At 36.0% G+C, this 27,477-nt stretch overlaps 5 protein-coding genes across 6 annotated transcripts in view; 2 read left to right on the top strand and 3 right to left on the bottom strand.

The window, feature by feature from the left end:
- The first annotated feature begins 647 nt into the window (after nt 1–647).
- Nucleotides 648–1,470, top strand: hbae5 (hemoglobin, alpha embryonic 5). Its single transcript, XM_055176490.2, has 3 exons — nt 648–806; nt 903–1,110; nt 1,233–1,470. The coding sequence occupies exons 1-3, from the start codon at nt 712–714 to the stop codon at nt 1,359–1,361; spliced, it is 432 nt and encodes a 143-aa protein (XP_055032465.1). The 5' UTR covers nt 648–711; the 3' UTR covers nt 1,362–1,470.
- Nucleotides 1,471–3,217: 1,747 nt separating this feature from the next.
- Nucleotides 3,218–5,251, bottom strand: aqp8a.2 (aquaporin 8a, tandem duplicate 2). Its single transcript, XM_055176489.2, has 5 exons — nt 4,784–5,251; nt 4,339–4,465; nt 3,698–3,912; nt 3,469–3,603; nt 3,218–3,380 (listed from the first exon to the last, which is right to left on the bottom strand). Exons 1-5 carry the CDS (start codon nt 5,035–5,037, stop codon nt 3,338–3,340), a joined length of 774 nt encoding a protein of 257 aa, XP_055032464.1. The 5' UTR covers nt 5,038–5,251; the 3' UTR covers nt 3,218–3,337.
- Nucleotides 5,252–6,011: 760 nt separating this feature from the next.
- On the bottom strand, nt 6,012–7,847 carry aqp8a.1 (aquaporin 8a, tandem duplicate 1). The gene is made up of 5 exons (XM_055176898.2): nt 7,469–7,847; nt 7,146–7,272; nt 6,777–6,991; nt 6,483–6,617; nt 6,012–6,287 (listed from the first exon to the last, which is right to left on the bottom strand). Exons 1-5 carry the CDS (start codon nt 7,729–7,731, stop codon nt 6,245–6,247), a joined length of 783 nt encoding a protein of 260 aa, XP_055032873.1. The 5' UTR covers nt 7,732–7,847; the 3' UTR covers nt 6,012–6,244.
- Nucleotides 7,848–12,766: 4,919 nt separating this feature from the next.
- lcmt1 (leucine carboxyl methyltransferase 1) lies at nt 12,767–25,849 on the bottom strand. Its single transcript, XM_073866843.1, has 11 exons — nt 25,449–25,849; nt 25,060–25,151; nt 24,848–24,969; nt 24,623–24,699; nt 17,775–17,836; nt 17,582–17,679; nt 16,128–16,253; nt 14,585–14,686; nt 13,463–13,554; nt 13,264–13,361; nt 12,767–13,135 (listed from the first exon to the last, which is right to left on the bottom strand). The coding sequence occupies exons 1-11, from the start codon at nt 25,532–25,534 to the stop codon at nt 13,113–13,115; spliced, it is 978 nt and encodes a 325-aa protein (XP_073722944.1). The 5' UTR covers nt 25,535–25,849; the 3' UTR covers nt 12,767–13,112.
- Nucleotides 25,850–26,484: 635 nt separating this feature from the next.
- Nucleotides 26,485–27,477, top strand: part of arhgap17a (Rho GTPase activating protein 17a) — a 39,438-nt gene continuing 38,445 nt past the window's right edge. The window contains exon 1 of one of the 2 annotated variants that reach the window (XM_073866841.1): nt 26,485–27,038. In XM_073866841.1, the coding sequence (XP_073722942.1) occupies nt 26,981–27,038 (58 nt within the window). In that variant the 5' untranslated portion in view covers nt 26,485–26,980. The remainder of the gene's footprint in view (nt 27,039–27,477) is intronic. The other variant, XM_073866842.1, reaches the window with a different exon arrangement.

Below are 27,477 nucleotides of genomic sequence, written 5' to 3'. Positions count from 1 at the left end.
AAAAATTTGTTCAGCCCTTTAGTCTAACAAAAAATAGTGCTAAATAGTACTAAAAGCTCATAATCATAGGGGAACCATTTTTTTAACACTACAGAGTACCTATCTAGCACCTCTGTAGAACCATTAGTGGTGCTAAAGCATGACTATAGCACCACTTATGGTTCAACATAGCACAATATAGTTCTACACAGTTGCTTCACAGGTCCTACAGTAGTTGATGTTTAGCACTAAATATGGTTTCCCTTTGATTACGAGCCAGTTAACCACTTTTAGTGCTGTTTATCACTATTTTTAAGAGTGTTGATTGGGTCAAATATGGACAAAACAGACTGCGGGTTTAAATTTACCTTGAATTAATCCTTGAGTTTTCTAGGTAAATTTAACCCAATGTTTGGATTTGCTAATATGACCCAAATGTTGATTGAACCAGAGTACAGGTTGTGAGGTTTGTTTGGTACTGAAGATGCAAACGTTGGGTGATTAGGATCTGAACCTGCTCGACACTGATAAAATTCTGGCATGTGTTTTGACACGTTCTCCTGAAATGAAATCATGCCAATTTTTCAATGTTTTCTGGCAGCCGTTCAATCTGACACGCAATTCGACCTATCTTGGGTGTGCCCACTCAACTGCAAGCACTTAAAAAGAGGACCAACTTTTAGGAGGCAAGTCAGTCGGCACTGGCACATCTGTTCATACCACAGATTCAAAATGAGTCTCTCTGCTAAGGACAAGGAAACCGTGAAGGCCCTTTGGGCTAAGGTCTCTCCAAAGGCTGCAGACATTGGTAATGAGGCCTTGTCTAGGTAAGTCAAATTAGTTCGTCTATCTTTATTTTTATATCAAACATTAAGTTTTCAAAGGTATTGGTTAGATTTGTTCTATTCCCAACTATTTTGCAGAATGCTCCTGGTCTATCCTCAGACCAAGACCTACTTCGCTCACTGGAGTGACCTGACACCTGGTTCTGCTCCTGTAAAGAGCCATGGAAAGAAAATCATTGGAGGACTTGGTCTGGCTGTTGAAAAAATTGACGATCTTTTCGCCGGCCTGCTCAACCTCAGCGAGCTGCATGCCTTTCAACTGAGAGTTGATCCTGCTAACTTCAAGGTAAACATGCTGTTGAGTCTGACTCATTAACATTTTGCAAAAAAGGCTGTCAAAAATCTTGAAATATTTGTTTTACTCAAAACGACGTAGAAGTTTAATTCAATTTATTTCTCTGGAAACAGGTCTTGTCCCACTGCATTCTTGTGGTGATTGCCATGCTCTTCCCCAAGGACTTCACACCTGAAGCACATTTGGCCTTTGACAAGTTCCTTGCAAGAGTGGCACTGGCTCTGTCTGACAGATATCGTTAACCAGTTTGACTGTTGTTAAGTGACTCGAAAACCAGCTTGAATGTTGTCTTGCTGATTTGGTCAACAACATGGCCTAATAAAATAAAAAAGTCTTGAGACCCTAAAATACTGTATGTGCAATTATTTTCTAAAATCCGTTTGCATCTACTCAAAATTATTATAATTATATAAGCATTAAAATCTAAAACACAACATCTAACATCATGAGGAAAATATAAAAACAAATTATAAAATTATGTAAGCAATCAGCAGACAACAGAGATTCAAGTCTGCTTGGAAAGAGAGATGTCAAATATTTAAGCTACATCAGACTTTGACGTTAAAAAATGTAATCCAAAATAATTACAAATTAAGTATGAGATCAAAGATTTTTGGAGGGTTATTTTGTGACTTAATTTTTATGAAAATGTATTATTTTTCTTAATAACAACAAATCTTTTATTTGTCTTAAAACAAATTATTTTTTTCTTAATTACAATTATACAAGTTTATTGTTATTTTTCTTAATATAAAATAATTTTGAATTTTTCTAAAAACAAATGAATCATTTTTTTCTTAATTGCAATTAGATAGATAGATCTTCATTGTCATTGTATTATACAACGAAATTTCAGTTGGAGCCATACTCTTCAAATAGCAGCATGAAGTAAAATATACACATATATACACAATCTTGGAGTACACATTATACAAATTCATTGTAATTTTTCTTAACATCAATTTATTTTTATTTTTCTAAAAACAAATTAATAATTTTTCCTTAATATTACAATTATACAAATTCCTTTTTATTTTTCTTAATTACAATTATATAAATTCATTTTTATTTTTCTTAATTACAAATTATTTTCTCTTTTTCTTTAAACAAAAAATAATTATTATTTTCCTTAATAAATTGTTTTTTCTTTTTCTTAAATACAAATTAATTTTTATTTTTCTTAATTACAACTATACAAATTAATTAATATTTTTCTTAATTACATTCTTCCTATTTCAAAATACAAATTGATTATTGTTTTTCTTAATTACAACTATAAAAATGTATTATTATTTTTCTAAATTAAAATTACAATATAAAATTTATACAACATTAACACAATAAAAAGATGAATAATTAATTATTTAATTTATTAATAAACACTGTCAAATATAATAAAGAGTCAAGAGCTAGTCACTTGAAAAACACGTGTTGATGTGACGTTGCAATGCGCAATGTCCTTCCATCTACACATCGGTTTTCGCATTTTTACGCAAAACAAACATTATGCCAATGTACATAAACTTGTTGCGTAAATTGTACCTGGCATGACGTTTGTCCTCCTAAAACTTTTGAATAATCTAAAATCCTACAATACAAATTATTGAAGATAATTTATTACAAAATATTAAAAGTGTTACCAACAACAACCCAGAATTGGGTAATTGTCAGCGGTGTTCTGTCCAGGGGCGGTAGACCCTTTTTAGAGGGGTTCTAGCCACCGTGTCATTTTAGGCATTTTAGGCTAAAATCAGTATACGTCTATCAAACTATCAAAGATATTTTTCAGAAGTTTAATTTGCAAAAAAAATGTATTCGAAAATAGTAATTAAAAAAACGCAAAATGCAGGACATTTCAATGTTTATGGTTAAAACCAACGCAGCATTATTAAAAGTACAGTAATTATTTTATATAATACTTACAAAAACAACAAATATATGTTTATACGAAAATATGCCTAAATAGTCCCAAATGTTGCATAATTAGGTTATTTCGATTAATAACAGTTGTGATAAACATTATGCGTTAGATGTAACACTATACAGTCAAAGTACTTTACTGACATCTACTGGGAAAATGAAAAATGGTAAGCAAGCCTTGGGTGACATCAGTATTTATTTACACCAAGAACAGTGACTCAATTTGTTATTGTTAAAAATATAAAATATTTCTTCTTCATTTTTTATGAAATTGTAAACACATTAAAGCACTACTATATTATTTCAGTATCACTCGAATCTTTTCATCTCCAAGCAGAAGCCTGTTAAAACAGAAATTAAAGTCTTACAGTAACATTAAAAGCATGACATGAAAAACAATCCATTATGAGAACAATAAGACGAACTGACCTTACGAGACCAGCGGCAATCAGACCTCCCCCGACTGGGCCGACCCAGTATACCCAGTGATAAGTCCAGTAGTTAGCCATCAATGCAGGCCCAAAAGCTCTTGCAGGGTTCAAACAGGTACCAGAAACATCACCTCTATAAAACAGCAAAGCAGCACTATGACAGCATTTCTGAAACTGATAAATGACATTAAAAGATGCTAGATAGATTTTTTGTATTCATGACTCACCCTGCCAAAACATTAATAATAACTGTGCAGCCCACCATGAATGGCACCATGGGACTTTTGCTCTTCCCATTCACTGCCCCCAATAGCACCACCATAGTAACCAGACACGTCATGGCAATTTCAGCAAAGACAGCCTTCCACAGTTGGTCATCAGATTGAAGAATATTAAAGGCTGCCCCAGTGGCATTCATGTAGTTCTCATGTGATGTCATAACCTTAAAAAATATACTTGTTATTGTCTGACAATCAACTGGCTCCTTAAAAATGCAAAATGAATCACTTCCTGCACTCTAAGAAAAGGAAGTACAAAACTGTACCTTTTCTGTAACCCTAAGACTCAGTTTTGTACTTTTCAGGTATACAAAACATAATTAAATGCAAACATTACTGTTTGTGTACCTTTATGTTTTATACCGCTAACCTTTAACTGGGACACAATAGGTCCATAAGGTATGATATTGTACCCAAAAAGGTACAACATTTCAATATGTACCCATAAAAGTACAAAAAGGAACCTTTGAGGTACCCCCCCCCCCCCAGTGACAGAAGAGGTACAGATTTGTACTTTTTTCTGACAGTGTTTCTCATATAAATAAATACTATTATTGTCTGTTTCTGACATGCGTGACTTTTGTTCACACCTTTGACATAGCTGCTCCAAGTACACCACCGATAAGCTGACTGATAATGTAAGGAACAACCATTGCCATTTGCATTCCACCACATAAATAGATAGCAATGGTAAAGGGGGGGTTGAAATGTGAACCGCTGGAGAGACAAAAAAATATTAAATAAAAAGTTGCTTTTAAATCAAATCAAATTCAAATAAATGACTTTAAGCTCCCTTTTAATATTGCAATAGAGGTATCAAACTCAAAAAGTCTTATTATTTACCTTATAATAAAGTTTAGGGATTGTCCCTGAAATATTTAAATTGCGAAGTAAATAACTAAAACATCATATGAAATAATTACATTGTAAACAATAAAGCAGGTGAAATATTATTAATCATTTTAATAATGCACTTACAAATTTTTGTAAAAAAAAATTATGCATGAAAATAATGCGAGATAACATTTTTCCTACCTGATTTCTGCCATACATGCTACCAACACAGCCACTGCCAAACCATGTACGAGTGCTGGCTGTAGTCTGCCCGCAGTCTCTACATTCTCAATTACAGACACGCAGCCAATGAAGACAAAAAACATTGTGCCCACCAGCTCGGCAACACAGGGCTGGATCACTCTCACATACTTGCCCTGAGGCTTAGCTGCCGTCTTCTGTAGTAAAGTTTTGTCCAATTCTTGAAGCTCTAACTTCTCTGCGTCCATTGTCATTTTGCCTTGTCCACAACCAAATGCAGCTAACTCTCCCAGCCACAGTAAACACCTCCGTTTATGATAACAAAGTCAATTGAACTTGAACCACCATAAATCACTCTTAACACCCAAAGACATGATTTAGCGCTGCCTAGATTGTTATAAACAACAATCAAGCAATACCTATAGTGTAAGCAAATTATAAAAGAGCTGGACACCTGTGGTCAGTTTAAAGTCCACTACATTGGAATAAACGCAAGGTTATTCACATATTGACATCCATGCCAAACAGGAGCAAGTGATAAACTCATAAGAAAACAAACACTCTCAATTCTGCTGGGTCATTTTCAACTCAATGTTGGGTAAAAATAAAAAAAATCTATGCCGGGTTCTTTTAACTCGTGGTTAGGTTAACATCAACCCAGCATAGGTTTGTTTATAACCCAACATGTGTTCTGTCTAATATTTACCCAGCATTGGGTTATAAATAACCCAGCAGAAGTCCAGCATGCTTTTCATGTTTTCGAAGTGTAGCAAATAATACCTGTGAGGTATCTGAGTATTGCATATTCATATTATTTTTTATCTAAAAAATGTTCTTATCAGATGGTGGTGTGTGTTACTCCACTGGTGAACTTTGTTATTGATTTGCTGGATCATAACTGCCCGGCCTTGGGTGTAAATGCTATCAACCCAAAAGATAGAATACAATAATCATAAAGACATGAAACTGACTAAAAATTTTAAATGAACTTTGAAACCTGATATGTGTGGATGGAGAATTTACAAAAATATTAATGTTGCTTTAATATGAATGAAGGAAAAATTAATTATTTAATCATAAAAAATATTCATGCTTATATAGTTAATTATATTGTTATATAACTATATGATGATGATAATAAATCCAATAAAACTTTTTGCAACTTTCATGTTTTAGCGTGGTGTATAATTACACACCAATAAATAAATAAATACACTTAGGCAAGATCTAACAAAAGACCATGTTTATTAAAATAAAATTTTTGAATACATACACAGAGAGCTATAAAAAGTAAAACAACAAATACATTTTTAAAGAGACTGTAGAGCATTAGTATACAAAATCAAAGTTAAGTAGACAGCAGTAATATAAATGTTTACAAATATCACACAGTGCTTTACATAGCTTTACAAGTTATTTTGAATCAAAAAGCTTGCAGCATAGGATCTTCTGAGGTCTCGATCATTTGAAAATAACACGGATCTTCTTATCGCCCATTATCAACCTGACAATAAATCAAATAACTGATAAGATAACATAATAGCAGATTTGCTTGTATAATGGGCACCAAAAATGTATTCTTATATAACCTAATACCCAAATACATATCATACATAGATTAAACTGACAAATGAAATATACATAATATTCTCTCAAAATGAGTAATAAAAATTGTTTATGTTAGAAAAAGCAAATATACCTGACAATGCTGACAGTGACCAGAGCACCAGTCAAGGGTCCCACCCAATATATCCAGTGGTAGGTCCAGTGACCGGACACTATCGCTGGTCCAAACGCTCGTGCTGGATTCATACACGCTCCTGAGATCCCACCTCTGTTTAAAAGTCAAATAAATTAGGTAAATATTTGTAAGAAAATATTTTGGCATTTTTTCTGTTTTTATGAGAGTTATATAACCTCATTAAAAAAGTAAAATAGTAATAAAGTACTATACATTATTTTTGTGGCATCATGTGCAATACTCAATACTCACCCAGCCAAGATATTTGCAGTCACAGTGAGTCCGATGCAGAAAGGAGCGAGATTACTCCGGGTTCTTCCATTTACAGCACTCATGCTGACAACTATAGTTAAAAAGAAAGTCATTATCATCTCGGCCATAGTCGCAGAGCCCATGGTATCAACGGATTGAACTGCATTGAATGCTGCTCCAGATGCATTTCCAAATGCAATGTCCGTAGTAACAGCCTAAAGAAATAAAATAGGAAAATATGGGAAAATGTTTCAATTATTATTTAGCTAAAAAATATATAAAACAGTAATTATATAAATGTTTAAGTTCGGCCATATGAGATATTTGAGTTAAAAACACATTTAAATGGTTAATAGCTGGAACACATACTTTGGCAAGACTGGCAGCGATCACCCCACCAAGCATTTGGGAGAGGATGTATGGCACCAGGAGAATGAGTTCCATTCCTCCAATAAGATAAACACACACAGAGACAGCTGGATTGAAGTGACCACCACTTAAAGACAAAAACACAATAAATTAATGCATTCAATAAGATGAAATATAGTTCAATTCTACAGCCAGTTTACTCCAAATAAGCTTGATTTTTTTTGTGCACAGAACTTTAAATAAAAATTAAAGCAAATTGAGCAACCCCATACTTCAGAAGTCTACTCCATTGATAAATCAAGCACACAAATATGCCCATTTACCTTATTTCTCCAAAAATTGCGATTGCAATACCCAGTGCAAGTCCATGTGCCAGTGCGGGCTGGATGCTCCCGCTGATGCCCACGTTACCCATGACAGACACGCACCCGACAAACATGAAGAGAGTGGAACCGACAATCTCTGCCAGGCATGGCTGAATGTAGCGTTCATAAGAGGACATCTTTTTGGGCTGATTCTGATGGCCGTCTCCTCCATCGCCTGTTGTTACAGTGAAGAGTTCTGACTTCGACTCAGTTCCAGACATCTTGCCAGTTTGAAGCGTGCCGTCTGCTCTGTCCACAGTTCAAACGCGGCAGCTTTGTACTGATAAAGGTGTACGGAGGATGGGGTGGAGTGGTCATGAGGCGGGCCGACAGCCCACCCCTTCGTCACTCTCGGTGGCTTGGGAAAATTCACTTAACAATTAAAGTGGTAGAGGGCATTGTTTGAGGGGTGACGGGTTCAGGATATAGCTTATCATCCACCAGGCTGTTATTACACAACAGAGGGTTGTAAAATCTGTGCAATGAAATCTCATGTCACTCAAGGTCTTCTTGCTTGTTTTATGTAATGGAATGGACGTGCCCAGATGCAGCTTCCCAATTTTTTATTTGTAATGGCATATTATTGATTTGTCTGCATTTCAGTGATCTGCTCTCATGCAGTAATTCAGGGTTCCTGTGGCAGTAAATAACAGCACAAGGTCGCTTTGGGTTAATGTTTCTTTGGTGACAAAATGGTATACACTTTGCAGGATGCCTGCATGGGCTGAAGGTTTATTGGTTGAAAAGGAAATGTTTCCTTTTTTTGTCTCTTTTAATTGCCTTTTGTTTTACAAAACTACTTCCTAGTGATTATTTATGACTTTTGAAAAAAATACAGCCTTTTGAAGAAAATACATAAAAGGCATAACTTCATATTAATACTCTTCTTTAAATAATTTTATATTGTGAAAATACACACTTAATAAAGCTGTTAAACAATGCCATAGAGGAATCATTTTTGAACCTTCGACATCCACATAACATTTCTGTTTTACAAAAGGTTCTTTGGCGAACCAAAAATCGTTCTTTTATGGCAACGCTGCAAACAACCCTTTTACAACCTTTATCTTTAATAGTGAATTTCCCTTCAGAATGGACAATATACACAATATGGCAGCCATGTCTTGTTTAAATAAAATAATAACCACAAATTCAAAATTTTAAGGACAAAAATAATATTTTTAAGTTTTATATTAAGTGAAATCAGTTAATGCTCTCCGTCCATTAAAATTATTCTTTTTGAATTATTATTATTGCTATGGAACAAAAATTTCAACTATAAGGTCTGAACAATGCAAAAAATTATATCATATCAACATATATTTTTATGTTACTTTAACTTAAAGGTGCCTTTTTGTAACTTTTAGATGGATCTCCTGACAGAAATGTAATATAATATACAACTATATTATCAGTGGTTTATAATTAAAGGGGCCATGGCATGAAAATCTGACTATTTCCATGTTTAAGTGCTATTATGGGGTCCCCAGTGCTTCTATCAACCTAGAAAATGTGAAAAAGATCAACCCAGTAACTTAGTTTTGGTAAACCATTCTCTACAAGCACATGAAAAAATAGGTCGTTGAAATGTGGCTCTCCTTATGATGTCATAAGGAGCTCTTATTATAATAATACCACCCCTTAATCTGCATTATCCAACCACAGAACTGCCATTTAGTGCAGAGAAAAGGAGAGAGAGAAAATATTTCACAGCACGATTGAGTTTCAATTGCAACAAACTGCTCATTTGCATTTAAAAGGACACACCCAAAACGGCACATTTTTGCACACACCTACAAAGTGGCAATTTTAACATGATATAATAATTTATCTGTGGGGTATTTTGAGCTAAAACCGCACATGTGAGCTCTGGGGACTACAAAGATTTATTTGACATCTTAAAAAAGTCTTGTGCCATGGCCCCTTTAAAGGCACACCAGGCAAGTCTGAGTATTATTTCTCTACTAGCTCCCCCTAGTGTCTGGGAGTAAATGCGTTCTATATCTGAGACCATACGAGACTGAAGGACACCGGGTCGGATACAGCGAACTTGCAAGTGGGGTATTCTTCCTACAGACGGTAGGGGCGGGCGAGAGAGACTTCATTCGTCATGTAATGAGTCATTTAACCATATACCGACTTACGAAGATGATTTATTAACATAAAAATGCTGCCTTGTGTCCCTTTAAAGAACTGTATTGTTTTATTATCCTAAGATAGGCCTATACTAGGGCTGTCCGCATAAGCGAGTCAACTTGTGCTGTGAAGTATTTTCGTCACAATAATGTTTGATTCCTTTTCTTTGTTTTCTTGCTGTTTGTTCTAAACTTTGTTTCCAATGGTGGATCTGCTACTTTTCTTCATCCATCCTACATTTTTTAATGTACTGTAAATGTCGCAAATCATGTTGTCTCAGATGACAACATGTTTGTGCTGTGGCAGCTACCGTAACTTTTTCTTGCATTTTGAAATTTAGGTAGGTTGGAATTCGAAATCTCAACCCTAGATATGCTGCTAAAACCACACTCTACCTTTAACAAATTAAGTTAAACAATTTAAACTTGTTTTTATAACAAGGTTCCCACAGTTAACTTCAAATTCAAGGACCTTTCAAGGACTTTCCAGGTCCAATACCCTCAAATTCAAGGACTAAATGTAGGGACACATTTCAAGTGAGAGCAAGGTTACATCGTTTTACCTTTTAAGATACATTGTTACAGTTCCCTTTCGAGGGAACTCGCGCTGCGTCGCTGCGGTGACACTTTGTGGACGCCTCCAAGGGTAAGTGTGTCTGAATGTGTATATCAAATTCAACCAATGGTGAGGCTTAACGACAAAGACAGGGTGACGCAGGAGCCAGGAAGTATATCGCTATCTGAAATATTGCCAAAGACGGGGTTACAGGGACGCAGGAAGTATGGCAAGGGAAACGCAGCATCTCGTTACCTTCTCAGGGAACAACAGTTACATACGTAACCCGAGACGTTTTCATTTGTAAACACAACTATGCAAAAAAGCATTTTGGTATGAATCAACATTCGTGTTGGTATGAATCAACAGTTTAGCACGTGTGCTTAAAAAGTGTAGAATTTTTATGATATTATCCTACACTACACAGGAAATAATATGAATTTTTTTCCAGAAAACTTCTTGCATAAAATAGATTCAAGCACTTTCAATTAACTGTATGTATGTATGTATATTATCAAAAACTTCCCAGGGCCTTGAATTTTTCCCCTCAGATTCACAAACTTTCAAGGACCAGTAGGAACCCTTTTATAAGTTATGTCAACTTATCACAAGTCAAAACTTAAAGGAAAACACCACAGTTTTTCAATATTTACTATGTGTATATTAGTGTAGCCCCATTCATTCCCTAGAATCCAAACAGGGATGAACCCAGAAGCCACCAAACACCCCCATGTTCTCTCCATTCAAAGACCGCCACATGAGCCGACACACGAGTATGTATGGTGGCACAAAACAAAACGTGGCGATTTCTCAAGCAGATAAAAAATGAGAACTATATTGCATGGCGGAAGAGCACCCAGTCTGCAGCACGTCAACCTCAGCGCAGCAAGATCATCACTCCTGACTCCTCCCCCACTCACTCAAACTTCCATCAATATTACTGCACCCGAGGTCGAAGTGCTGCAAACAAAGTGCACTTACGCCATACGACACAGTTTTTATTTTTTATCCACTTAAAAAAAATGTTACGCTTTATTTTGTGCCACCATACTTACTCGTGTAACTACTCATGCAACAGTCTTTAAATACAGGAAAAACATGGAAGTGTTTGATGGCTTCTAAATTCATCCCTGTTTGGATCCTAAGTAATGAATGGGGCTAGGCTAAATGCCAACACATTCACAAGCGCCGTACAAAGATTAAGTGTATGCATTGAAAAAAGATAGGTATGTATAAATTTGTCTAAGTTGAGGCAAGAACATAGTAAAATATTGAAAAATGGTGTTTTCCTTTAAAATTGTAGGTTGAACTGATTTGTGTAAAGAAGTTGCTTAAACTTCGGGGCCTGCTTATTTTACAGTACACATGGGAATAGAAATAAAAGCTACACTACTGGTTAAAGGTTTGGGGTCACTTCACTAAAATGTACTTATCATAAAATGTTTGATCTGAAGGTGTACATTTGAATTAGTTTTGTACATAAAAATATCAATGTGCAAACACATACATTTCTATCATTACAAACAAAAACTATTTCTAAAAAGAATTATGAAGTGGATGAGTCATGCCCCGTTCACATTACAAGCGACATTCATTCATTTTAATGGAGAGCTGCCAATTTCCGGCAACACGAGCGATGGTGACCGTTGGCGACTTGATGGGGCGTGTCCAGCGACGCTTAAAAAGTATGTGAGGGTGAAACCTCACAAAGCTGCTTCATAAAATAAAGAGAACATTTTTACAATTTCTAGGCAAAAGGTGTCTACTTTAAAGATAATAAAGTTTAACAATTTGTGAAGATGCACTGATATGAAATTTTTCCACTAATACCGCAAGCCGATTGATTAATCATACAGATATCTGCCCATATCGATAGTTTTGTGGTTATATTAACTTGCATTAAATTAAATTCTGAAGATTACATTTTCTGAATGTTATTCATTTATATAATGACCATTAATATTAAAGTGATTTTCTATACACAGAGCTCAAATTTATTGCATTTTCCAGTTCTCTTTTGATTGACAGGATATATCGGCCATGACTATTGGCTGTTTATAAACCACTGTCGAGAGTGTAAAAAAATTGCTTTTATCGACCGATACCTATTATTTGCCAATTAAATAGGTGCATCTCTAGTTTGAATTTATTTTTAATTAACAATATGTTACCCTATCATTCTGATGTGTTTACTATTATTCTAAAATTAGAAAAAATATAAAGAAATGAGCAAAGAATGGCCCTAAACTTTATCAGTAAATCTGTACTGTAAAAGGATATAGTTTTATCATAAATAAACTACAACAACTGACAAATAAAGGACTGTATCTAACCATTTGATAAGTAGTAATAAACTTGTTACTAAACAACACCATTGTTGTGGGCCACTTTCTCTTAGAAGCAAGGTTGAATGACCTGCACACTTTTATTTTCTTTATCAAAAGTAACATCTTTATTTACTTGGCATCTTATGTGTCAAGAATTGCATTAGAAGAATATGATTTAAATCCTATAAAAGAAAATAAAAATAGATTACACACATCAAAGGCATTATAAACTTCAAGCTTATTTTAGAGACACATTTGTCTTTATTATACATCACGATTTTAGCTTTTAACAAAGCCCACATACAGTTAACAAAACTGTACAAGTCTTATTACATTTCACAAGTTTTTGTTGTCTGTTAAATATTTGATGCTTATTGTTTCTACGCTTACAAAACATTATGAAAACACAACATGAGACATGCCGATCGCGGAGATATGAGCAAAAAACGAAGACGCTGATGCCAGTAGTCTCCATTTTTATTGGGCTCAACAATGGAAAAAGACAGAAATGACTTCCCTTTCCTCTCCTGACCTCTGCTCATATCGTCTCAAGGCAAACTTTAAAACCAAGTCCCTATTGGCGTTTAAAACCCGATCTGCGAGAGGCCTGAAAAGAGAAGTCTGCTATTAGTTACAGCGAATTTCAATGTGTTCAAAACAAAGACTAGAATATGAAAATGTTTGAAATTATTTTAAACTCAAATGCAGTTAATTTGGTACAACAGGACCCCTCACCCAAATTGAGTTTATCTTTAACAGCCCAGCAGATACAGTAGTGTTGTAGAAGCTGATGGAGAAGTTCCTTCTCATCTAAAAACTCCAGGTTCTCAATTCTGGTAATGAAAAAATTACATTGGTCACTGTCGAGATTCTGATGCTGAAACGATCATTGGACGGTTCACTCAGTTATACAAGTTAGCTTTGACTTGTGTACCTGGCTACATCTTCCTGAGGAAGCATGCTGTAGACCATCATCATGTCTAGTGCTTCCACACTTTCCCAGCCTGTCGACAAAAAGCGTTCTTTCTGTGAAAAAAACCCACACACATTCAATTCGTGTTTTCAATTCAGACACAAATTTTAATCACATACTTTACACTTTTGCACAGTTAATGGTAGTCATATGAAGAAATATTGGCCCTCTTTATGATATTTTTTTTATTACTGCCTATCTGAAAAAAAAAACAAATAAATGGTTGAAGAATCATCTTGCACGTACAGTCTTGCACATAATGTCTTAAGTTCCTAAAAGTTGATGCTACAGATGGGACATTTTTCTATGAGGTGCCACTGAGCCATTTGGAGAAATATTTGTTGTTTGACATTTCCATTACTTCTGGCAATGCCCACCACTAGTCAAGAGTCTTCTTCCTTTGTATATAGATTTTGTGGTTTATTGAAATCCAAAACAAAAGAAATGGCCTTGTAACCCTTTCCAGACTAATATTACCAACCCACAATTTTCTCGGCTGTTTTGAATTTCCTTTAATTGTAGCATTGTGTACTTTACGGACTACTTTATTTTGTTCAGTCCCTTAAATCTAACTAATCTAAAAAGTAAAATTGTGTTCATTTTAAGTCTATGTTTCAATTAAACAAACAGAAATAATGATTTACAAATTATGCTTAGTGTTTTCTCAGGTTTTCCCTGATGCATTTGATATGAAACCATTCAGTAAAAATACATACAAAGAAGATTATTTTTCTAATATTGTACTTAAATTCGAGTATCCATTTAAAGTCAACATAGTTTACGTCTAAATTAACCTTGGAAGACCTGATACATCATGTGAGACTTCAACAGTTCTGGCAACGGCCGCAGTAAACAAAGAGTCAAGCAACGGTGCTGTTTTCCTGAATGTTGATCACCTATTGTATGTTGAGCAGGAAAACAACTTCTGAGCAATACCCCGTGTAATGTTGAGATTGTGCCTATGACACGTTTTACTGTATAGGGTGGAACGACCGTCTGACAGTTATGTACATGCTGTCGAGTGCCAGTACTATACATGTGAACAATGAGTTACTGGCATGCCTGAATGTAAGAATGACGTACTTGAGAGTCCAGAGATTGACACACATCCACGCCAGCCAGATTACACTGACGTCTTTGCAGGTTCTCGATCATAATGTGCCCAAAGCGATCGTCCATGTTTACCTAAAAAAATCCGGTTAGTTACACTCACAATACATTCGGGATCATTTTAAAGCAATATTATAAATATTGCAGTTATAGTTTTTCTATTTAATTTCTAATAAAGTTACACTGGCAGGGAAAACAGTGTTATGATGTTTAATAGTACCTTATACTGTAAAAAAAATTATCAAATCAACATTAACTTAAAAAATTAAGTGAAACAATTTCAACTTGTTTTTATAAGTTATGTCAACTTATCACAAGTCAAAACTTAAAGCTCACATAACACACACTGTTTCTGCATTTCTGATGTTATTCTGGAGTACCGATAGAGTAGTATTACATCATTTATATCTCTGAAGAGTCTTAAGTTTAATCAGATTTATAAAAGAAAGATTAGCTTTATCGAATCTTTCCGATAACGTACGAAAAAATGAAGGAGGAGGAGTTACTACCGCAGGAGGAGCGAGTACGAGTCATGCAACACTATACAACACTGTTTAACTTATGATGCACGCGCCTATTTCCAACATAAGACAGAAGTCTGTCTTACTGCATGCAACTCATGACCCGGGACTTTTCAATGAAATCCCGCGTTAAACAAACACACATGCAAAACTCCGCTGCTACCCCGGATAATAAACTATATCCATTGTTTCCATAATGCTGACTTTCTTCTCCTTACATCCAAAACACACTTTTTCATTCATGCCATTGTTGAGTTTTGAAATTAAACAAAGCTGTCGCGTGATGTGATGTTTGTAAGTTCTAGCGTCTCCCGCTGATTGACGGGTGGGCGGGGTTTCCGGGGGAAGTGCCCATAAAAAGAAGTGATACGTATCGAATACCCCTGAAATGTCAGATGGACCTGTAATCGAAAAAAACTTTCCGAAACTTGTACGAACCCTGGCGAAGTGCATTCGGCACAGAAATACTCTGTAACATGCGCAACTGCTTTTTTGACACTTTGCCTACTTTTAGCATGAGGAAACAACTGTGGTAATAAGTCAGAATGCATGAAATACCATTGAACCACCCCTTTAAAATAGTAGGTTGAATTGACTTGCAAAACCAAGTTGTTTTAACTTCATGCTGCTTTATTTTATTTTTTTAAAGTGTTGACTTATTTAAGCTATTGAAACAAAAAAAGTGTTCCAAGTTAGTAAATTGGATTCATTCTTTGATTAATAATCCATCACAAACTGTCCATTGAATCATTTTTCCTAATTCTTTATTACTTGAAAATACAAAATTGATATTTTCTACAGACACACCAAAGCAGAATACATAAAAGAACTAACTTAAAGCTAATGTTTTGTTAAGTCTTTTGCATACTAATTTTAGCTATATTGCCTTGCCCTCAGTTAGCAGATCTAATTAGTTTGATCTAAACTAAAGCTGTGTAAAATCTAAAAGGATTGTCATAAGGATCGTGCGATATGTTAATAACTCTGTTCCTCACCTGTTCATAGTTAATAAACATTGCAGTGGGGAAGGTGTCAGAAATCCAGCGCACGAGATTGGAGGATTGCTCGGAGGTCATGTACACCAATACACATTCTGACAAAAACAGAGTAGGCAACTCTGGGTGAAAAGGAGCAAAAAAAAAACTGAAATAAAGGAATGATAAGCACAATTCAGTTCATATAAATGGTGGGAAAGTCTCATATGACAAATTCCTGATATGGCGTCCTACTTTTTACTCAAAATTGTATTTCCTGCCAAAAAAAAGATAAGGCAAGAATGCTGTTTTTTCGTCTTTGGGAACATTAGATTCACTTACCAAACAAAATGTTCTTGTAAGCCAAAACAAACCAGTACCACAATATTTTTAAGTACACCGTAGGAAATCAGGTTTGCGTGCTAAGATAAACAGCTCCAGGCTGTTTTTAATTTAGAATCTGAGACACTGATGGGATTTGCAGGCAAGCTGGCAAACGTAAAGGCGCCAAGTAAGGGTGGACTTTACATTTACTTATCAGGAAGCTGAGAAAGAAAAAAATCAAGGTGAGAGACCTTGAAGATTGCACCATTGATGTCATACACCTACTGGAACGGTAGCTTCCTTTAGGTCCCATCAGTTCACATCAAAGAAAAAGAGGAGCTATTGACGCACCTTAGGAAACTCTAAATGCTCCCAAGTGTACTATTGTTGTCAGGGGCATCAACAAGAGATGCACGACAACAAAACAATAGATGCTAGTAGCTCAAACAGGATGGGTAAACCCTATCTAGGATGCGCAGATTTAAAATGGACACTTTCTAATAAATCAAAAGTCAACTGCTGGACACACAACATTCCTCTATTTGAGACAAAGAGTTAAAGGGAAAGTTCACCCAAAAATTTACATTTGCTTGTTCTGATAAACATGAATGAAGATATTTTGAGGAATGTTTGTAACCAAACCGTTCGTGAGCTCCACCATAGTAGGCAAAAGAATACTATGGAAGTGAACGGGGCTCACAAACTGTTTGATTACAAACATTTCATAAAATATCTTCAATCGTGTTATAGACCATTTCAAAAGATGTAAACAACACTGGTCCAGAAACACTTCCTGTTACAGTTTGTGACAGTATTTTTTTATTTCACATATATCATTAACTTTAAGATGTTTGTTTAACTTCAGTTAATTCAGTTCTATATGCTCTGTTGGTTTATTTTATCCCAACGTTTATCTAGTGTTAAAAAACTGAAAAATGAAGTGCTCCTGGACCAGTGTTGTTCACATCTCTTGAAATGGTCCATAAATAAAGACAGAATTTTAATTTCTGGTTGAACCATCCCTTTAAATACATGACCCTACAGACTAGGACAAAACCAATATAGAGTCAAATAAAGATCAAAGTGATGGATTGTAACATTTGTGCCATCACTTTCACTGTGAAATGTACAAAAAATTTGACATACTCTGGATTTATATGAAACTTTCTTAGTTTGTCTTCTAGAGTTGGGAGGTCCCTCAGATCAGCACTGATAATACAATATCTGTCCGAGTCCAGACTGTGACCATCTATCAAAGCAACATACAGAGGAGAGGTTGAAGTGAATGCAACACAACAGCAACAAAGTAAAATGCTTTGTAACACAACAGTTTGACTTCAGTACCCAAATGGAGTGAATCAGTGGAGTGGGTCTCAACTAAAGGCTTGGACAGTGGAGGTTTTGTCCTGTGAAAAGTATAAACAACATAGACAGTAATAAATAGACAGATAGTACATTCATATTGACATTTTTACATTAGTGCATTTTACACTTTTTTTTGCATGTGGGAAAGCGACTTAACCTTGCATTTAAAGTCTATTTTTAGCAGTATGTGTGTTTCCTGGGAATCAACTGCTAACACAATGCTCTTCCAATTGAGCTACAGGAACTCATTTATGGATTTGGCAGACACTTTTGAACAAAGCGACTCGTGCGTTCAAGGTATACATTTTTCCCATATGTGTTTCCTGTGAGTCAAACCCATGACCTTTGCGCTGCTAACGCATAGCTCTACCAGTTTAGTTACAGAAAAAAGCGTACCACATAATGGACACCGAAGACACGCTTGTGAGTATCACTGCATTAAAATCAAACCAAGTAGAATTTGTGTTCAAGACAAATAACCCAAACGAAACACTCAAACATGTATTACATTATAATGCAACAAACTGATTGTACAAAACTAACATATATGCATTTGGATACTTTCTGGTTGTCAAACTACTTGCACCTAAAGGATTGTTAGGAACACCATACTAATATTGTTTTTAACCCCCTCTGACTTAATTCTATGTGGCATTGATTCAACAAGGTGCTGAAAGCATTCTTTAGAAATGTTGGCCCATATTTATAGGATAGCATCTTGCAGTTGATGGAGATTTGTGGGATGCACATCCAGAGCACGAAGCTCCCATTCCACCACAAACTAAAGATGCTCTATTGGGTTGAGATCTGGTGACTGTGCGGGCCATTTTAGTACAGTGAACAGCTTTGTGACATGGTGCATTATCTTGCTGGAAGTAGCCATCAGAGGATGGTACATGGTGGTCACCGTCATAAAGGGATGGACATAGTCAGAAACAATGCTCAGGTAGACTGTGGCATTTAAATGACACTTGGCACTAAGGGGCCTAAAGTGTGCCAAGAAAACATCCCCCACACCATTACACCACCACCACCAGCCTGCACAGTGAAAACAAGGCATGATGGATCCATGTTTTCATTCTGTTTATGCCAAATTCTGACTCTACCATCTGAATGTCTCAACAGAAATTGAGAAATTGAAACATTTTTCCAGTCTTCAACTGTCCAATTTTGGTGAGCTTGTGCAAATTGTAGCCTCCTTTTCCTATTTGTAGTGGAAATGAGTGGTACCCGGTGTGGTCTTCTGCTGTTGTAGCCCATCCGCCTCAAGGTTGTGTGTGTTAAGGCTTCACAAATGCTTTGATGCATACCACGGTTGTAACGAGTGGTTATTTAAGTCAAAGTTGCTCTTCTATCAGCTTGAATCAGTCGGCCCATTCTCCTCTGACCTCTAGCATCAACAAGGCATTTTCGCCCACAGGACTGCCGCATACTGGATGTTTTTCCCCTTTTCACACCATTCTTTGTAAACCCTAGAAATGGTTGTGTGTGAAAATCCCAGTAACTGAGCAGATTGTGAAATACACAGACCGGCCCGTCTGGCACCAACAACTATGCCACGCTCAAAATTGCTTAAATCACCTTTCTTTCCCATTCTGACAAAATTGTAGACCTACACAAGGCTGGGATGGTCTACAGGACAATAGGCAAACAGCTTGATCAGAAGGTAACAACTGTTGGCGCAGTTATTAGAAAAAGGTGAGGGAACAGCCTAGAACTACACGGGAGGACCTGGTCAATGACCTGAAGAGAGCTGTGACCACAGTTTCAAAGGTTACCGTTAGTAACACACAACACTGTCATGGATTAAAATCCTGCAGCGCACGCATGGTTCAACTGCACTGTAAAAAATGTCTGTAGAAATGACAGTAAGCTGCCAGTAACTTACTGTAGATTTTACATTTATGTTATTTGCTCGCAACAGTTTGTTTAAAGTCACATGAACATGAAATATTTTTAGTCTTTATCTTCTACAGTAAGTTACTGGCAACCAACTGCAAAATTACAGCAAATTTTTTACAGTGTGCTCAAGCCAGCACATGTCCAGGCCCATCTGAAGTTTGCCAAAGACTATCTGGATGATCCAGAGAAGGCATGGGGAAAAAGTCATGTGGTCAGATGAAACCAAAATTGAACTTTTTGGTATTAACTCCACTCGCGTGTTTGGAGGAAGAAGGCTGAGTGCAATCCCAAGAACACCATCCCAAACGTGAAGCATGGGGGTGGAAACATCATGCTTTGAGGGTGCTTTTCTGCAAAGGGGACAGGACGACTGTATCATATTGGGGGATGGATGGGGCCATGTATAGCGAGATTTTGGGCAACAACCTCCTTCCCTCAGTAAAGGGTTGTGGTTGGGTCTTCCAGCATGAGAATGACCCCAAACACACAGCCAGGGCAACTAAGGAGTGGCTCCGTAGGAAGCATTTCAAGGTCCTGGAGTGGGCTAGCCAGTCTCCAGACCTGTGCCCGGTTGCATGAAAGTCCTTAACTCTTTCACCGCCAGCATTTTTTAAAAAAGTTGCCAGCCAGCGCCAGCGTTTTTCATGATTTTCACAAAAGTTTAATGCCTTCCAGAAAATGTTCTTCTTTAAATATGTAAACATACAATATACCAAATGAAAGAACAGATCCTCTGCTTTCAAACTAAAAAAAGTTTCATCCTACCTTCAGTAGTTCTTTTGTAATCAGCTTTTGAATATGAGTAGGTTTCTGCAAAAACACCACATTTTGAGCTTGTGACAAACTTTTCATAGAGATTCCATTCAGAGCGATCTTTAAAACAGACACGGACATGCAGCTGCTTGCCATTAGGCAACACTTCCGGGTTTAAAAAGTGGCAGAAGAAGCGTTTTCTCTTGATTGACGAGATATCTCGTCAATGGCGGCGAAAGAGTTAAGCTAAGAAATCCCTTAAATATAAGGTTAAGGGTGCCCTTAATAAAAAATAGGTTGCAAGAAAAACCCTTAAGTGAACCTTAAGGCTGTCAATAAGTATTTACCCTTAAATGCTAAAGTATTACCTTAAGTTCTGCTATGCGTTGCTACAAAGTCCTTAAGTCCAATTTTCCCTTAAAAACTTAAAGGACTATAACAGGTCCCTTAACGTCACACGCAATCGCTGATTTTATGGTTAAATTAAGTACCAACGCGCATTTCTAACGATCGAAATAATCCCTAGAGAAAAGTGATGCGCATTTATTAGGAGAATAGCGGTTTGATTATCCATCAATCTAAAGTGCTTCAAGTTTGAATTACTTTGAGGTTTTATACATGCGGCACTTTACAGTCTGTTATTTGCGATGTTTCATTGTACACAAATCCGCCGTCTGTTGAGCTGGGCACTGAACCCAATAGAAAATCTACGTTGGGAGCTGCAACTCTGTGTTGCCCTGCGACAGCCCCAAAACCTTAAGGATCTAGAGAAGACCTGTATGCAAAATCCCTGCTGCAGTGTGTGCAAACCTGGTAAAGAACTAAAGGAAACGTCTGACATGTGTAATTGTAAACAAAGGTTTCTGTACCAACTATTAAGTTAGATTTTTCTATTGTATCGAATACTTATTTCATGCCATAAAGTGAAAATGCATTATTTAAAATCCATACAATGTGATTTTCTGGATTTTTTTTAGATTCTGTCTCTCAAAGGTGTATCTACAATAAAAATTACAGATCTCTCCATTCCTGATAAGTGGGAAAACTTGAAAAATCAGCAGTGTATCAAATACTTGTTCTCCCCACTGTATGTCCCCTTTTGCCACCAACACAGCCCTTACCCGTCGAGGCATGGACTCCACTAGACCTCTCAATCAGAACCAGCATTCAATTTTTTGCCTATTTCAGCTACAGTAGCTCGTCTGTTGGATCAGAGCACACGGGCCAGTCCCCGCTCCCCGCGTGCATCAATGAGCCTTAGCCACCCATTACATTTCACCTCTGTAACTGAAATTGCTGAAAAAGTAAATGCTGGTTCTGATAGAAAGGTCTAGTAGAGTGCATGCCTTGACGGGTCAGGGCTGTTTTGATGGCAAAAGGGGGACCTATACAATATTAGGCAGGTAGTCATAATGTTATGGCTGATTGGTGTATTATATACTAGTACACTGAATCTCTTTTAGAATGTGACCCTGCCTGGATCAGATTTATACATCATCTGACAGCTGAATAATTAAAGGGATAGTTCACCTTAAAATGAAAATTCTGTCATCATTTACTCATCCTCATGTTGTTCTAAACGTGTATGAATTCTTTTTTTCTGATTAACACAAAAGAAGATATTTTGAGAAACGATGGTAAACACATAGCAGATAGTGACCATTTACTTCCATAGTAGGACAAAAACATTTTGGAAGTATTGTGATAAATGAGATAAGCACACAGTTGACGGCATAGATACACTGTAAAAAAATTCCGTAGAAATTGCAGCTGGGTTGCCGGTAATTTACCGTAGATTTAAATTTATGATTTTTACTGGCAACATTTTGTTCAAAGTTAAATGAACATTAAACATTTACAAGTCTTTGTCTTTATAGAGTAAAACTAAAAAAACAGCATCAAGCAAAACATTCTGGGAAACAAAATCTGAAGCAAAAAACAGAAAAAGGTTGATGATGATTTCTGGTTCCCAGAATGCTTTGCATGAGGCTGTTATTGCATAGTTTTATTCTGTAAAGATAAAGACTTGCTAATATTTCAAATTTATTTAACTTTGAACAAACTCTTGCCAGTAAATTACATAAATTTAAATCTATGGTAAATTACCGGCATTCCAGCTGCAATAACATTGAAATTTCTACGGAATATTTTTACAGTGTATGTATAAATGCTAGATCTGTTACGGCAGAGTCTCTAACGTCATCACCTGGCGGCCATCTTACCAAAGGCAGCTCGCTCACTCTTAGCATTGAATTTAATGGGGCAGGTACTTTTAAATTACCATAACCCGCTCAACTTTCCACCAACCTTCAAACGGTCTGGTTTCTTACAAACGTCATTAACGTGGCTATTATTCTGGATGCTTTAACATGTTTCATAAAAAAATAATAATATGTAGGAGTATCATATGTACATCTTTGACGTTTATAACAAACCAAACCGTTTGAAAATCGGTAAAAAAAAGTATGGTCATTTAAAAGTACATGCATCATTAAAACTTAAAGGCGGAGTCCACGATGTTTGAAAAACGCTTTTGGAAAAGGAGACGGGCCGACTACCAAAACACACTTATAGCCAATCAGCAGTAAGGAGCGTGTCTACTAACCGACATCCTTGCCGGGTTGCGTATGTGTGGGGCGGGTCTATCAACAGAAGGTCCAGATTCTATTGAGGTAGGGGCGTGTTTGTTTAGGTGATTTCAAATATCAACATTGGCTTTCAAACATCGTGGACTCCGCCTTTAATACTACGAGTGAGCGAACTGCCTGTGGTAAGATGGCCGCCAAATGCGGACGTTCCACTCAATTGGCCAGCAGCGCAGGCAAGACATCTAGCCTTTATACATATCTATGGTTGACGGTACCCATTAAATTCCATCATATTTTTTATTCCTACTATGGAAGTCAATGGTCACTATCTGCTGTGTGTTTACCAACATTTCTCAAAATATCTTCTTTTGTGTTCATCATAAAAAATAAATTCATACAGGCTTACAACAACATGTGGATGAGAAAATTATGACATAATTTTCATTTTAAGGGGAACTATACCTTTAAGCTTTCCATTGTATGGTTTGTTAGGATAGGACAATATTTGGATACAACTACTTAAAAATGTGTTATATTGAGAAAATCGCCTTTACAGTTGTTCAAATGAAGTAGCAACACATATTACTAATGATAAATACATTTTTGAGATATTTAAGGTAGAAAATAAACATGATCTTTACTTAGTATCCTAATCATTTTTGGCATTAAAAATCTAATTTTGACCCATACAATGTAATTTTGGATATGCTACAAATACACCCGTGCAAATGTGTCTGGTTTCGTGCCCAGGGTCACAAATGACATCTGGAGAGTTAACAAAGTATTTTAAAAAGCAAAATGATTCTGTATAGCTCAGGAGTAGAGCATTGCATTAGCAGCGTATAAGTCATGGTTTCAAACACATGATGAAATAAACAATGTATTCTTTGTAAAGCACTGTAAGTCAAGTTGCATTGGATAAAAGCATCTGCAAAATGCATAAATGTAAAATGTAAGCATTGCTTTGGAGCAGAGTTGTATAGTACTTAAGTATTTTTACTTTCTACATAAAAGTACATTTTCAATTATTCGTATTTTATTCGTGTTTTTCTTTGGAAATCAAACATTCCAAAACATATTATCATAATTTTTACTCCACTACATTTCATAATTTCAATTTTTTGGTTTATATTTAATATTTAAGTACATTAAACATCTAGTAATTTTTTGTACTTTTACTTAAGTAAAAATGTTTTTCGTACTTTTACTCAAGTAAAAGTACACAATTGTTATGTAATTAGGCATTAAATCAATTTTAATATGCAATATATAATGAATACACAGTATGATTTTATGCTTTAGAATGTAGTGAACATTTTTTAGTAAAGTAAATTTTTTCCCAAGACAAACACTCTGATAAAGCATAGATGCTTGGAAAATGTAACTAAAATACTTAAGTATTATACACCTCTGCTTTGGAGCATGAATATCTATGCAAAATGGCCAGTAAGATTTTGTCTCCCTCTATAGGAATATGGCTTAAATAACACAGTAAACACAAAAACAAATAATTTTATTATTTAACCAAAAAAAGCAATTGAATAAAAAATGCAATAGTAACAGAACGCAGGCTTTACACCTTACTTGATGTTGTGTATTTTTCTGGCAACAATCATTGGGAAGTCAACTTCAAAATACTTTTTCGGCATAATGTTCTCATCCTAAGAAAACAAAACCGCAAAACATATACTTTTTAATACATTTTATTCTTCATGAAATCAATAATAACCAGATCTAACATTGTGAAATGGATCCTCCTACTAGATATTAAAAACAGCTAAATAATCTATTTATAATAAAAAGAGGAACCTTTAATCTCCAAAAAGTAGTATCCAGTCCTGCCCCAAAATTCACCACCTGACAGTGACATTGTGTCTTCTTCAGAAAATCATCAAGAAGATTGTTCACCGCTCTGACACGGGCGTAATAACCTACAACATTTAAACATTGGGCAATTACTGTAGCCTACTGTACATCAAACGTTACCCAGTAGGGGGCGATATTTCAACAATAAAGCTTACCTCTGTTGATCTCAGGTGCTTTACGTTCACCTATTTGCCTCACGAAATACTGCAGGTAGAGGTCAGTCCAATAACCTTTACTGGTAGCAAACCTATGGACCAAAACCATAGTTATATAAAAAAAAAATGATTAAATTGTTCAATAGTATATCTACAAACATTTACACACATAAAGTATAAATATATATTCAAATAAAGTGATTAAAAATAAAACTTTTTTAACAACATCGTACGTAACCATAACATCATTTTATCTATTCAAGTAAGTTACCAATATTGCCCATTTTATCATATTTTAAATGTGCATTAATTCCTGGTTATTAGCAACATGCAGGTATTGCTGATAATATACATAATGCGGTTTTATTGTGACTTATTGCGTGTGCTACCTTTTGCATATCGATGCATCGTCGCATGTTGCTCTGACTGCTTCATCAGCAGTGTCACTATCTGAAAATGTCTGTTTGGATGCCATAAACTCTTTCACGTTTTAAGCATATAGGATTGCTTGCTGTACGTTGTGCCGTATACACTGAAACGTTACGTTAATCACACTGTGTTATTTTAAACACCAATGCTAAATGTTAGCTGAAATGACCCGACTTCGAAAAACGCAAACATTAGCATTTCATTGCATATTCGCAGATTATTTAAATATTTTCCAAGCCCGTTTACTAACACACGACATATGAATTTTCTTTACAGTAGCATAACAGCGAAAACGCAGCAACAAGCGCTCGTTGACAATCACATGTTTACGTTACTTCCGCTCAGTGACGGATATTTCCCATAATGCACCTGGAGGGGGAGACATCTTACTGCGCATGACAGTACATTTAATAACATTTATGTGTAACATTCACATTGGTTACTTAGATATTAACCCTGTTTTGCAAAAGTCGTTTCAATTGTCTTTTTTATCATTTATATGCTGTTAATTTTATTAGTTTTTTTTCTCCCGATTTCAAGTTATACTTTTATAACGTCAGTAATAACGGACGTGTGCCGTTAGCAGAGATTTATTATGGAGAGAGGGCAACATGATGAATATAAAACGGGATTAAACAAAAAAAGATTAAAAAGTGTTTACAGTGTAGCTTGTCTATATCCTAAATCAGACATTTTAACCCGTATTACTATTAGTATTAACTTACTTAAAACGTTGTTTTAAAATAAAATGATGGGTTTTGCTGGGTTAGTGCATGTAAAGCTATGTTGCAGAATACATTTATTTATTTTTTATTAAGATTAAAGTATTGGTGAACCATAAAGTGAACCAATAAAATAAAATCTTAAGCTAGACTTTAAAAATAGTAGATATATGAGAGTGTATGTATCACAGTAAGTAATATGAGTTGAGACTCGACGCAGACTTTCTGGCTGTGTCTTAAAACCTACTTTGCTCCCTACACGAACAAGAATTTTGGGCGCTGTCTGGACAGAAACCAGTTCATTTTGAAAAGCCTATTTCTGCTCAATGCAGTCTATGGAGTGAGCTCACTATGGTTTTGGGACAGCCCCTATATCCACACAATGCCATCACGATCAGTCTGGAGCTGTGAAACGCAGTGCCCGACACGGCTGGAGTGATCAGCCCGCTGCCATGCACTTCCACTCTCACCCGTAGATGTCACGGGCTGGCAAATGGGAAAACATCACTCACTCATATCATACTTATGAGAAGAGTTGCAACATGGAATGACATGAAACGAGCACAGCTTTTTACCGGAGCTAACTTTTTTCCCCCACTGCTGTTTTTTCATACACCGATCGGGCTAATTTTCTAGCAGCTTGAGCTAACCGTTCACCGGGTTATTTTAATGTAATTATCCACGAGACTTCGCTACAGCGCAGCAAGATCTTTTGGCTCATGACGAACACGCTCTTCACGTCGTAAAAACTGGGTTTTGAGACCGAGAAAATGAAGAAACAGTTTAATCGGATGAAACAGCTCGCCAATCAAACAGTTGGCAGAGCAAGTATAGATTTAAATGTTTCTTGATGCTTTTTGTCAGGCACGAGCCGCTTTGCCTTGATCGGTTGTTATGTTGTGTTGTCAAGGCGGTAGCCGAATAACTAACCAGCTGCATTAAACAAATCATTCCGCCTTATAACAACAACATCAGCAGCAACTAGCCAAACAGTAAACTTTTTATCCGTTGTTTAAAGTTATATATTCGGCCTCTGCGGTTGTATATGCAAATATTCAACTTTAATATAACGTAGCTCAGTTGTTTGTGGGAATACGGTTGTGGCCTTGTTACTGTTTATTTAATACTAAATCTAAATAGGACGTCCTTTAAGATAAGCTATCTCTAATAAATGAAGATAGCAGATTTATAGGTGCAATGAGAACATCTTCTGTTGAACTAGACAATACAATTTCCACACTTTCCATTACAAAGTCATTATGGACAG

Source organism: Misgurnus anguillicaudatus, chromosome 4 (genome assembly GCF_027580225.2).
Source record: "Misgurnus anguillicaudatus chromosome 4, ASM2758022v2, whole genome shotgun sequence".
NCBI lineage: Eukaryota > Metazoa > Chordata > Actinopteri > Cypriniformes > Cobitidae > Misgurnus > Misgurnus anguillicaudatus.
This window is presented reverse-complemented; position numbering and strand designations above follow the sequence as displayed.